General features: G+C 42.2%; 1 protein-coding gene across 1 annotated transcript in view; it reads right to left on the minus strand.

Moving 5' to 3' along the window:
- LOC126284935 (TWiK family of potassium channels protein 18-like) overlaps positions 1–13,736 on the minus strand; it is a 1,181,210-nt gene that overhangs the window by 347,680 nt on the left and 819,794 nt on the right. The window contains exon 5 of the mRNA XM_049984198.1: positions 10,322–10,639. Within this exon, the coding sequence (XP_049840155.1) occupies positions 10,322–10,639 (318 nt within the window). The remainder of the gene's footprint in view (positions 1–10,321; positions 10,640–13,736) is intronic.

Consider the following 13,736-nt stretch of genomic DNA (forward strand, 5'->3'; position numbering starts at 1 on the left):
TATGACAATGTGGAAGTAAGCTTGGTTCTTTTCATTTCGCAACGTCCCTCTCATCTTTTTTTATCGACAAATACCGTAAATACCGTTTTCATGTAGAGCTTCCGTGGAAGAGCACTTTTACATGACTTCAGGAAGAACTAAATCCGATAAAAATTGCACGAACTTGTAACCTGGAAGAATGGGAAAGCAAATACTGACAGGATTAGTAAACATATTCGATTCTACAGTCGAGCATTTTTCTCGCAAATTTTGAATAACTACCATATGACTGAAATTAACATTCAATTTAGAGTTGTGGAAATATAACTTTCAACCCATGGTTCAAATGGCTCTAAGCACTATGGGACTTAACATCTGAGGTCATCAGTCCTCTAGACTTAGAAGTACTTAAACCTAACTATCCTAAGGACATCAAACACATCCATGCCCGAGGCAGGATTCGAACCTGCGACCGTAGCAGCAGCGCGGTTCCGTACTGAAGCGCCTAGAACCGCTCGGTCACAACGGCCGGCTTTCAACCCATGAATCATTTTTTACGATACAGATGAAATTTTCTTGTAACACTCAAGTGTTTCCATCTTATCAACATGTCTGGGATAGGACATTGATATCAGTTCACCTCAAACAATTTGTATCTAGAACAAATACAGACACTGAAAATGTGTAAGTGATAAAATCAGTAATTAATGCGTAATTACGGTATTACGTGAAATCACTGTTTAAAGATCAGCGTTTAATTTAAAATTATAAACAATCGGAACTGCACTAATAAAAGAGCATTTGTTTCGATTAGTACCATTATGCAAAGTGAAAAGCATATTGTAAAATATAAATTACCAAATGTGAGTTACTGATATAATCGCGACAATAATTAAGTACAGTAAATGTATTTTTTGTCAAATTATTTATTGTGACTTGGCAGTGATCACGCAGATCTTTGTGTGAAAATTCTGGAGTGCATTGTGTCACGATCAGTGTGTTTTATGGCATCTTTTAATATAGTAAAAACGAATTTAATGTCGTGTATGCATCATTTCAGTACTTAGGGCACTATCTTTTTGTCCATAAATGCATAAGGATTTCAATTACAAAATAGCGTTGCGGCGATACAAGGTCAGCGGTAACCACCCTCACAACAACGGAGGGAAGCTAAGATAAGCTGCAGTTCTAACAATCTGAGTTACTTCCTGAAGACAAGTTAGATTTAAGAAAATGAATGGTTTACTATTTTTCTTGGCAAAATGTTGTTGTTATATAAACTGTATTTAGTTATCCGTGCTGTTGGATGAATCAATTGTGCAATATAACTACTACTCACGCAAAAGATGTCGTGAGACTTAAATTTTTCATTAAATTTCATGAGTATACAGATACGAACTTTATAATAGCTCTCTTGATGAAAATACTATCAGTATCAGTGACTTCCATCTAAAACATCGTTTCAATTCGGAGCAAAAGGTATAGCTAACCGTTCCTATGTCACCACTACAGGCTAATTGTTCGTCATCAATGCCTCTGTTAGGATTTAACGAGGCCTACTTAATACAACGAACACTGCACTTGAATCTATCATAGATTCCTGTAGCAACAAACATAAAATTGAGGAATAGCTGCGAGTGAGTTCTTGATTTATCAGACACTGATAAATGAGGGTGCAGATGCTGACTTAATTATATCAGCGCAAACTGCCTAAGATTGTAGGTCGCAGGTGTGGCTCCTAATTAATGAGTCACACCATTCTAAGGAGAATCCATTAATCATCAGAAACGGTAACCTGCGAAGACTTAGAAGACGCAACAACTATTTTTATAGCTGAAAATCTAGACAGAATGTCTTAGAAGTGACCAAAAGGATCCCTGTGAATGGGACACTGCGAGAAATTAGCGAGCTGCGGAACGATATCAACGCTGAGAATTTTTTTGTACCAGGTATGAGGGACGAGAATAAGAATCAAATACCAACAGTGCTAAGGACGTGGGTTTGGTAGAAATAGCACAAAGAGAACTTTGTGTAGCAATTCTGAAACTAATGAATGCTAATAAATGAGTTGGAAATATGTAAATTTCCTGTAAGATTTACTGCAGCTTTTGCCCTTTATTAATCGCCGAGAGGACAAGGATATGGCTTGGAAATCGTCCATGTCAAAATTTAAGTATAGTCCCGGAATCATTTCGTAGATTTGGGGACACAGATAAGTACCCAAACCTACCTACGAACTTCGCCTTGAAAGCTCACAAGGTGATTATGCTAAATGGGAACAAACCGCAGGATACCATCCCTAAGAGGGTAATGACCAGAAAGTATCGTGTGGACGGAAATGTGTTCCAAGGGAGGTACAAACACTTGATGGCAGATAATAAAAAGTCTTTGACAGCGAGGAAGGTATCAGCATCAGTAAGGTTGTCTCCATGACAGGTGCCACTAATATGTACGTTTACAACGCTCCCACGCCATATTAACTACAGTGTTACCTTCACAGCGACGATTTTGACGTTGTTTCGCAGCACGGCCACTACAGCGCAGGGTTTTGTCATCCATCTAACTTACATGTGAGGCTACGTTTACGAGGGAGGGTATTGTTAACAACAACAATCTGTAGGCTGTGCAGACTAGGGATGGGAAAAACAGACAGGTTAAAGCTGATACCGGGATATTACATCTGAAAAACGGTATCTTAAGGTATTTGGTCGAATTCTAAAAGGTTTTCTTACTAATAACTGGGTAAAAAAAATTGTAATATTTACCCATAGCAGCAGTGGTATGACTTTTCGTTTTTGAAAATTTTTTACACAACGAGTAATCTTTATTCGTAAAATTTGCAATGCTTTGGTATAGTACGTTATTATAGAAAATGGGAAAAACTATAAATGATATTATAGTGATACCGACAGAAACGAGCAACAAACACACAGCATTGCTGAGAGAATAATGTGCCTATTACCACTTGGCACGGCTTGTTTGGTGGTATGCGTGTACATGCAATGTGCACCATGTGGTCTATTTGGTACTTTCTGACTGTCATCATTGTATTACAGTGCTCCATTTGCTTTAAAAGACTAAAAACTCGAGAAGCCGCAACAAACTTGTGATATACACTGAACGTCCGAAACAATATGACCACCCGCTTAATTGCTATTTGGTGCAGTTTTAGATGGAAATACAGCGCCGGTTCTGCGTACATCGTTTGTTCAATTTTTTGGTAGTCTTGTGGAAGCACGTTACATCAGGTGACTTTGCACAAGTCACGTAATTCCCATAAATAAAAAGCCGCTGATTTGTGTAAATGGTGACAGCAGCAGATAGCGACGCAGAAGGGTCCCATCGGATTCATATCAGGTGAATTTGGTGGACATCAAAGTGATTTGACTATCAAACTCTTCACATCACTTCAGCGCGATTCTGGCTTCGAGATACGAACAATTATACTGCTGAAAGATGATATCGCCGTCGGGGAAGACTTCAAGTATGAAGGAATGCACGTGGTTCGCAGCTGGCAGCATGTCTTCGATTACTATCACATGTGCACTAGACGTTTCCAACCGCCGTTCACCTCAATGAAGGCGTTCGGAGATAACCATCGACTTAGTGTAACAAAACTGTCTTTCACCCGGAGAGCGACACGCGACGGCCTAATCCGGATGGTCCTGTGACCACTGCAATCATAATCGACCAAGCCGTTGGAAGTGAGACGTATGGATTGGCTGTGGAGCTCCACCTTCAACAATGTGCAATGAACGGAGTGCTCCGAAACACTCGCGCGTGAGCCAGCACATTGCTGTTTAGGCAGGGATGCCACAGATAGCCACCTGTCCTACTCCACAGAGCAGACAACCTTCCGAACTCCAAGTTCTGTGAAGAGTCGTTGCGTCCAACCAATTAGCCCCTAACGGTAGTATAACTGCCCTACCTCTTTATTAGGTTCACCCGACATAATCACGTGAAGACTCGATCCGCTTCGCCATTTTCGAGTTATTCGTTCACAAGCTCTGTTTAATAATAATCTGCCCTTTGTCAAAGTAGTTTATCTCAGTCGATTTCCCCATTATCAGGGTGATTCGCTAGGGTGATCCCCCATCCGTCTCTGCTCTGCTTACATACTTTCCTCGCCGCGACACGTGCCTTCAGCGCCACGAGGCGGCATCCAACGTCCCGGTAAACAGTGGTCATAATATTTTGGCTGTTCAGTGTAATAAAAGGAGAAAACTTGGAAGTTAACAGTTCATTCATTCGTAGACATAAAATATCTTTATCTGCTTGTAGCCTCTGAAAACGGATAAATTAACACGAGAAATAGTCATCCCTCAAAAACGTCTGACTGGCCAGACATATTTGCCCTTACGGCACGTAATCCAGGCTTCTCTGCCGGAAGATGTGCTTTCCGTGGTACGAAGTGTGATGCGGTTACTTCATAATAGTGCTCCAGCACACTGTCCTCTTGAGTGTGGACGTAGAACACTAGCACAGAACATACTCACTAGTGTGGTGTGTCTTCTCATGCGTACTTTCAATCACTGAAACCCGCACTGTCAAATACTTCTTATCTCCACCATCAAGTGGGTATACCTCCTTTGGAATGGGAGTATGTCCATATGACTTTTCTCGCTCCTTATCTTCTCCGGCATCGTTTGCTGCGATGTGCATCGATACGCGTACTAAATGTCTTTCATGTGAAACATAGAAGAGCCTGGAAAGCATGCAATGAGTTGGGTGTTGTTTCTATGTGGCAGTAGTGCTTACTAGAATATCAAAGCAAAATACACGAAAGTACTAGAAGATTGACAAAGAGACCAAAGATGCGTCAAGCAGTCCTGGCAACGGTATATATTGTGTAACACAACTCGCAGCACCTGAAGACGACGACTTGGCCGGTCGCCGAAACTTTTGCATGAATAGGAAACAACGACACACCTAGAACCATATCTTTAAGCAACCACATGAAAAAAAAAACTTGAGGGATAAATACTATGTAGAAAGGTGGTAATTAATATGTTTTGTTCTGTTGTCTGTTGGGTTCAGTTTCTTTCACGAAATTGACAGCCGTTTTCACCATTGCTGTCGGTAGGGTCATGCTCAATGGTCATGTTAACACTGAGAAATGGGATGAACCCTGCAAGTCTTACCTTGAGACGATTTGGTGCTATACGCTCCTGCTAAACGCATGGGCTGCGGTGGTCGCCCAAGTGCAGAGGTTTACAGTTAAGATGACTGCAGCCCTTCTATTGCCAGCGATGCGCACTTGTATGTGTGGTTGACAACTTTACATACGAAGCCGGTGGGTGACTCCGGAGCGTGTGTGCTCTCCTCGTCACCAACTTCTTAGTTACGACGTTGAAGCCATTGGGCAACTTAATCGGCACCGCACGACAAAGTAATTCAGTTGCCGACCTATTGCCGAGACGATAGTAAGAAGACATTTTTGCGACATTCTTTCGCTTGGTAGTGATAGAGAAATTCTAATAGGAATAGTTTGTTCAAAATAATAGCGTAAAACCTAGTAGTAATTGCCGTAGATAATCACGCAAAGAGAGAGAGAGCCTATCTACTCGGCCCTACGGCCAACGGCGCCACATATGTACAGCAAGCAGCGACGAAACAGCAACAGGCCGGGGAAATTGGCCTCTCCACTACGTCACATGACGTCACGTCACGACAAGTCACGTGGCGTGGTCACGTGTTGCCCGCACAGCCGCAACAAGCCAATGTCGTATGCAGTCCACATGCTTAGAATATATGTGCCAGCTGCCCTCTTGTACATCACCTAGGCTATGTACTTTAACTACATTTCGTGCTTGTTTCAAGCCATATTCCTTGTAGCTGTATGAGAGAATTAAAGCTTTATTCACTGTGTTTAATCATTGTGTAACCGCTGGCAGTCAGAAGTTATTTATTAGCATGTTTCGTACACCACAACTGCGATCAGCCTCTACAATATGAAATGTAAATCTCTTTTACAATTACAGTACATCTTTTCAGCGGAAAACCTAATATCTAAGCTTTTCCTCAAACGAGTACAGTAATTTAAAGTTTACCATGTTCAGTAACTGTCTCCATTCCTCTAAAACACACACACACACACACACACACACACACACACACACACACACACACACAAAATGACACAAAGTCATACCAGTACCTATCATAAATTCTTCTATTGAGATAAGATTTCAGTTTTTGTTTGAAATTAATTTTATCATCCCTTAAATTCTTTATATAGTTGGCACCTCACAAAGGCTAGGTAATAGTGTAAATAGTGTAAATCATTTATCCTTGTAGTATTATAATTGTGAATGTTACTGTTGTTTCCAGACCGTCACTGATTGTTGAGAAAAACTTAATTCTTGAGTAAATGAACTGTGAGACCAATGCCTAAAGAGCAGTCTGCAAGAGGCTCTATAATGGACACAACAAATTCTCCTTACTATTTGCTTCTGTGCAACCAAGAGGTTTATCCTGAATGACGGGTTACCCCTGAACATGCCAGCATAAGACGTTATTAGTGTCTTAAAATATGAGAACCGGATAATATAAGAAATGAAAAAGTTTCGGAGCGAAGACGTTTAAGATTTGCTTCGCGTCAATTCGAGTTCTTATCAGTATAAAGACCAAAAAATTTTGATTATAATGTTTCATTTCTTAATTTACCCTCATGTGTCATTTCTGTTGAAATTGTCAGAACTTATGAGGGAACTGTGTTTTATCTACATTCAGTGACAATCCATTTACAGTTATTAAGTTTCAAAAAGAAATATTATTTGTATTTTTGAGGTGTTGAACATATTGCAGTGGACTTGATCGTAGTACATACATCGTCAGCAACGATAAATATTTGTGATTCGGCTGCCCCCATGGATCTTATGCAACGGGCAATGCTTACAGACACTACCCACAAGATTTTCATATTCTTTTGCTTGAACACACAAGCTATTAGTTCTACAGAAGAAATGGTCAGGACCCTTTTTGTTGGAAATTTACTGTAGTTACATTTTTTACTGCAGTACATTTTCATTAGAGGCTGTAGTTTCACAATTAATCTATAAAATGGAACAGAAGTGACCTTCAAACTCGTTCTTCATAAATAACACGAAAACTGTGGCCTCCAGTGAAAACAAAATTTAATCAATTAAATTTCATACCAAAATATGAAAGTGGTGGGTGATGTAGGTTGCATAAAACCTATTGGTGGGGGCAGCTTAATCACCCTCTATAGAAAGCCAAGTGCCGCACTTGGCAATCAGTATACGAGTCCTCAACCCAGTTCAAGGGGAAAGTGTATGTAGCGTAGCATAGACATGCCATGAGGTCTTATGGAAGTAAGATTTAAAAAAAAAAAAATAATAATAAAATAAAAAAAGCCTCTGGTAACGTTGTAACAGTGCTGTAGATGAGTGTAAATACATGGATGCAGTTTTTCACCGCGTATTACTTAAACAACGAGTCTTTGAGATATCTGGTAGTGGCTTACAGCATCATGGATACTTCGCCGAGTGGTTGGTGAACGGTTTCTGAAATCACTCCGCCGGCCGGAGTGGCCGTGCGGTTCAAGGCGCTACAGTCTGGAGCCGCGCAACCGCTACGGTCGCTGGTTCGATTCTTGCCTCAGGCATGGATGTGTGTGATGTCGTGAGGTTAGTTAGGTTTACTTAGTTCTAAGTTCTAGGCGACTAATGACCTCAGAAGTTAAGTCGCATAGTGCTCAGATCCATTTGAACCATTTTTTTTCAAATCACTCCTCCGTCTGTGGAGTACATCTTGCCCTTGGACGACATCTGGCCATTACTTGTGGACCAAGATTACCTTTTGCCACAGGCTTTGCTCCAGACGACGAAAAACATTCTTACTGGGATGGTGCATTTAAGGGTAGCGAGCAGCAGTAGATTGATTATCATATGCACCAAGTACCGAAAGCGTATCGACCTATTCATCATAGTACGGTTAGCAGACACATGGATCCATTTTCATATATCCACTGTGGTGTGACAGGCTATTGTCGTCTGACGGTGTCCCGTCAATAAAACTCTTGTCGGTTTGGGACCGCATTGTCAACAATAAAATTCCGATGTTTCGGCGACTATTTTAAGACGCCTTCCTCAGGGTGCATTGCTAACTGCTTAATGGGTGCTAGTTCTATTACTCATATACTATGGAGGAGTGCTGTCATTGGATATGAGGGTGAGGGGGAAGGGAACTGTGTGTTTTTATTGATATTTGCATTACATGTGGCCATTGGCAGATATAGGCGTTTTCCATTAGAGCTTCCTTTGTTGCACGCCTTTGGTGGAAACCGGCGGATAGGAAAATGAGCGGCTAGTGCAGCGTAGCGTTGTTTACTAACTGCTTAGTATCGACTATGGCGCGTCACCACTCTGTGTTTCCTCCGCCGCTGTGGCCTACAGCGCCCCTGTTACTTTGCAGGAGCTGTCCTACCGCAAAGCTTCACTGCTAGCAGCCAAGACGCATCCCCTATTCATGTTGTCGGGTCGCTTGGCTATTTCTACAGCCTCTCTAATCTTCCTCCTCAAGTTAGACGACTGGTTCGCCAGTTCGCGGGGCTCTCGAATTTCGATCATCCTGCACTGTTCCTGGTGTTCCGCCACCGCTGATTTGTTGTACTGTTTGAGACGGATGTATCTCTCGTGTTCAGATAACCTTGTGCTTATTGGACACCCTGTCCCGCCTACATGCACCAGTCCATATTCGCACGCAATTTCGTAAACTCCGGCGGCATGAAACTTGTCAATTGTACCTTTCGCCGAGATCATAAGGTCTTTTATTTTGTTGTTGCTACGAAAAATAGACTTAATACGTGCCCGTGGAAGAATTTTGCCCAGTCTTTCAGTCACCCCTTGTAGGTATGGTAGCGAGAGGGAGTTCCGTGCTTCGTTCTACATTTCCCTATTGCGCTCCAATTTGGCGCCATAGTCCTATTCATTAACCAAGGGAACTAGGAAAGGACGTCAAAAAAATAAAAAGAACTCGATAACGATTCGGACCGTGGGTTTTTGGTGTATACGGGTCTGATGTCCCAGCTATTGTTGTTGTGGTGGTCTTCAGTCCTGAGACTGGTTTGATGCAGCTCTCCATGCTACTCTATCCTGTGCAAGTTTCTTCATCTCCCACTACCTACTGCAACCTACATCCTTCTGAATCTGCTTAGTGAATTCATCTGTTGGTCTCCCTCTACGATTTTTATGTTCCACGCTGCCCTCCAATATTAAATTGGTGATCAATTGATGGTTCATAACATGTCCTACGAACCGATCCCGTCTTCTAGTCAAGTTGTGCAACAAACTCCACCTCAATTCTGTTCAATACCTCCTCATTAGTTATGCGATCTACCCATCAATCTTCTGTAGCACCACATTTCCAAAGCTTCAATTTGTTCTTGTCTAAACTATTTATCGTCCACGTTTCACTTCCATATATGGCTACACTCCATGCAAATACTTTCAGAAACGACTTACTGACACTTAAATTTATACTTGATGTTAACAAATTTCTCTTCTTGAGAAACGCTTTCCTTGCCAATGCCAGTGTACATTTTATATCCTCTCTACTTCGACCATCATCAGTTATTTTGCTCCCCAAATAGCAAAACTCCTTTACTACTTCAAGTGTCTCATTTCCTAATCAAATGCCCTCAGCATCACCTGATTTAATTCGACTTCGTTCCATTGTCCTCGTTTTGCTTTTCTTGATGTTCATCTTATATCCTCCGTTCAAGACACTGTGCATTCCGTTCAGCTGCTCTTCCAAGTCCTTTGCTGTCTCTGACAGAATTACAGTTTTAATTTCTTCTCCATGGATTTTAATACCTACTCCGAATTTTTGATTTGTTTCCTTTACAGCTTGTTCAATATACAGATTGAATAACATCGGGGAAAGGCTACAAGCCTGCCTCACTCCCTCCCCAACAACTGCCTTCCTTTCATGGCCCTCGACTCTTATAACTGCCATGTGGTTTTTGTACAAATTGTAAATAGCCTCTCGCTGCCTGTATTTCACCCTTGCCACCTTCAGAATTTGAAAGAGCGTATTCCAGTCAACATTTTGAAAAGCTTGTCCCAGCAGTCTACTCATTTAGCTACGACGACTGTAACGGTAGTGGAGTGATACATGTTCCACCAAAAGGGCAGACGCAATATCGATCTGTGTAGCAACCTTGCAGAGTGATGATTCCTCAAGATGCAGTTATGCAGTAACTAACGTTGTGTTGAAATAAAGGGGGGCGATGTCAGTTCCGAGAGTAGTGTTGTTACCAGAAGAGCAGATGTAGAGGCTGGCAACGCGCCAGCGCGTGACGAGAGAGTGTCCGACTCACCGATGGTGGTGATGACGGTGAGCGAGTAGAGGAAGGCGCCCGAGAAGGTCCACTGTGAGCGCGGGCGCGCGCTGCTGCCGTCGAAGCCGTCGCGCACGAGACGCACGACGTCTCGCTGGTAGCGCGCCAGCTCGGGCGCCACGGCCTCTGCCCAGCGCGCGCGCCCCGGTATGGGGTTGAGCTGCTCCGTGAGCCGCCACAGGCGCGCCGCCGTCTCGCTGCGCATGCGCTCCGCCTCGTGCGCCGGCCAGCCCGGCTCCGAGCCCTCGATCGCCATGAACATGAACGCGCCCGCGATCGTGTAGCCCACCACCAGGCCTGCAACACACCGCCGCCGCCGGCTCACACTCCGACCGCAACTTTCTCTCACTTCGCATCTCGCCCTCAAGCTGATCGTGTCAGCGGGCAGGTCAGTCGTCGCATCTGGTAAGGTATACAGGGGTATACATTGACCATGACCGGATCAAATATCTCAAGAAATAAGTGTCAAACGGAAAAACTACAAAGAACGGAACTTGTCTAGCTTGAAGGGGGAAACCAGATGGCGCTGCCATAGGTCAGACAGATATCAACAGGATTTTTTTTAAAAAAAGGGAACCCCCATTTTCCATTACATATTCGTGTAGTTGTAAGACGTGTATATTTATGTTGTCTATTGTCAAACCACACTTTATGAAAGATGTTTGTATTTTATTAATAGGATTAAGTAGGAATAATTAATAATTCTCACGCTGGAAATAATTGTCGTTGCAGGAAATGTCTGGACCAAAGTATTGTTGGCAAGAGAGACCGCACATTGATATAATTTTAAAAAGGGCGGGAGAGACGGCGTGTGGATACATTTTAAGAAAAGAGCGGGAAAGACCGCACATTGATACATTTTGTAATTGTAGCAGGGATTGTCTGCACCAGAAAGCATTGTTGGCAGGAGAGACCGCTCTTTAGCGTTCGTAGGAAGTCAGTAGTAAGCGAGATGTGAAGAGTGTCGGTAGCAGGTCAGAAGCGAGAGGTTGAGAGGAGCAGTGTGCCTGCCAGCCACTAGCTATGATTTACAAGAGATTATAAACGGACGTACAGAGATATCAGCTAACTATTATCATAAGAGGATCTAATATTATTGAATTAATTTTTTGAGAAACTCAAGACTACTCAAGATATGTTTGCGCATTGCTAGTTGTAAGAGTATTGTAAAAAATAAGTCTCATTTGAACATATGTAAAATCATTTCATTCAGAATATAATTAATTTCTGCCAGCAATATTGCATTACTGATTAGAATCCATCCCAAAAACTATCAAAGTAAAACTTAGCAAAATTTTAGTGTTGTCAAGAAAAAGTTTAACTATGAATTACGTTACTTAAGTCAAATTAATGAAAGAATAACGTCAGCTTTAATATTAAAGAATAACGTCAGCTTTGGTAATAAATACAGCCACTTATTATGAAAGCCGACCAGCAGCAAATAGAGTATAGTAAAACATAGTAAGTATATTCATGTCGCAGTTCGATGTAGCAGTCAGATGGCGATCCAGTAACAGTAAAAAAGGTAAGGAACAGTTTTGGGTTATTGCAGAGAACGACTGAGGGCCACGACGACGACACGTACTATGTTTCGTCGAAATAATCAGAAAATCACTTTTAATAAGCAGCAATTAAATTTGTATGCGAAGATAGAGAAAGAGAATAAATTTCAAAGGGAAGATTTCATTTGCTATTATTTAACAAGAGCTTCAAATCCCAAGGGTAAGTTTCATAGGTTATTGTAAAAGGGAAGGTTGCGTAACAAAGGAGATACAGAGGAGACGGGAAGGTTACACAGTACGTAAACAAATATGAATGTTTTAGTTGGACCACTTTTTTTTGCTTTGTGATAGATGGCGCAGTAATAGTCAAAAACACATGGCTCACAATTTTAGACAAACAGTTGGTAACAGGTAGGTTTCTTAAATTAAAATACAGGACGTATGTACGTCTGGACATTTTATTTCGGTTGTTCTAATGTGATTCATGTACCTTTGTCAACTTATCACTTCTGAGAACGCATGCTGTTACAGCGTGATTACCTGTAAATACCACATTAATGTAATAAATGCTCAAAATGATGTCCGTCAACATCAATGCATTTGGCAACGCGTGTATCGACATTCCTCTCAACAGCGTGTAGTTCGCCTTCCCTAATGTTCGCACATGCATTGACAAAGAGCTGACGCATGTTGTCAGGCGTTGTCGCTCGATCACGATAGCAAATATCCTTCAACTTTCCAAACAGAAAGAAATCCGGGGACGTCACGTCCGGTGAACGTGCGGGCCATGGTATGGTGCTTCGACGACCAATCCACCTGTCATGAAATATGCTATTCAGTACCACTTCAACCGCACGCGAGCTATGTGCCGGACATCCATCATGTTGGAAATACATCGCCATTCTGTCATGCAGTGAAACATCTTATAGTAACGTTGGTAGAACATTACGTAGGAAATCAACATACATTGCACCATTTAGATTGTCATCGATAAAATGGGGGCCAATTAGCCTTCCTCCCATAATGCCGCACCATACATTAACCCGCCAAAGTCGCTGATGTTCCACTTGTCGCAGCCATCGTGCATTTTCCGTTGCCCAATAGTGCACATTATGCCGCTTTACGTTACTGCTGTTGGTGAATGACGCTTCGTCGCTAAATAGAACGCGTTAAAAAAGTCTGTCATCGTCCCGTAATTTCTCTTGTGCCAAGACGCAGAACTGTATACGACGTTCAAAGTCGTCGCCATGCAATTCCTGGTGCATAGAAATATGGTACGGGTGCAATCGATGTTGATGTAGCATTCTCAACACCGAGTTTTTTCAGATTCCCGATTCTCTCTCAGTTTGTCTGCTACTGATGTGCAAATTAGCAGCGACAGCAGCTAAAACATCTACTTGGGCATCATCATTTGTTGCAGGTAGTGGTTGACGTTTCACATGTGGCTGAACACTTCCTGTTTTCTTAAATAACGTAACTATCCAGCGAACGGTCCGGAGGCTTGGATGATGTCGTCCAGGATATCGAGCAGCATGCATAGCACACACCCGCGGGGCATTTTGATCACAACAGCCATACATCAACATGATATCGACCTTTTCTGCAGTTGGTAAACGATCTATTTTAACAAATCTTTAATAACAACTTTCTTATCCTTACTATTAGCATCCTGGTGGGTATGAACTAGTTGTTGACGATCGTGACAAAATTTAAACATTTTGAGATAGTCCTCAAAAGTACCCGCATAATATTTTATGCTCTCACAGCAGTATGCCATTCTTAAGTTTCCGGAGGAAAGTCGTTTCAGAGCTATGCACAACTTTACTTGGTTGGAACAATGGTAAATCATTATAGGACACACCTTAGGTAGTGGCGGGGCAGTCTATGGTGCT

The sequence above is a fragment of the Schistocerca gregaria genome, chromosome 8 (genome assembly GCF_023897955.1).
Source record: "Schistocerca gregaria isolate iqSchGreg1 chromosome 8, iqSchGreg1.2, whole genome shotgun sequence".
NCBI classification, from domain to species: Eukaryota; Metazoa; Arthropoda; class Insecta; order Orthoptera; family Acrididae; genus Schistocerca; species Schistocerca gregaria.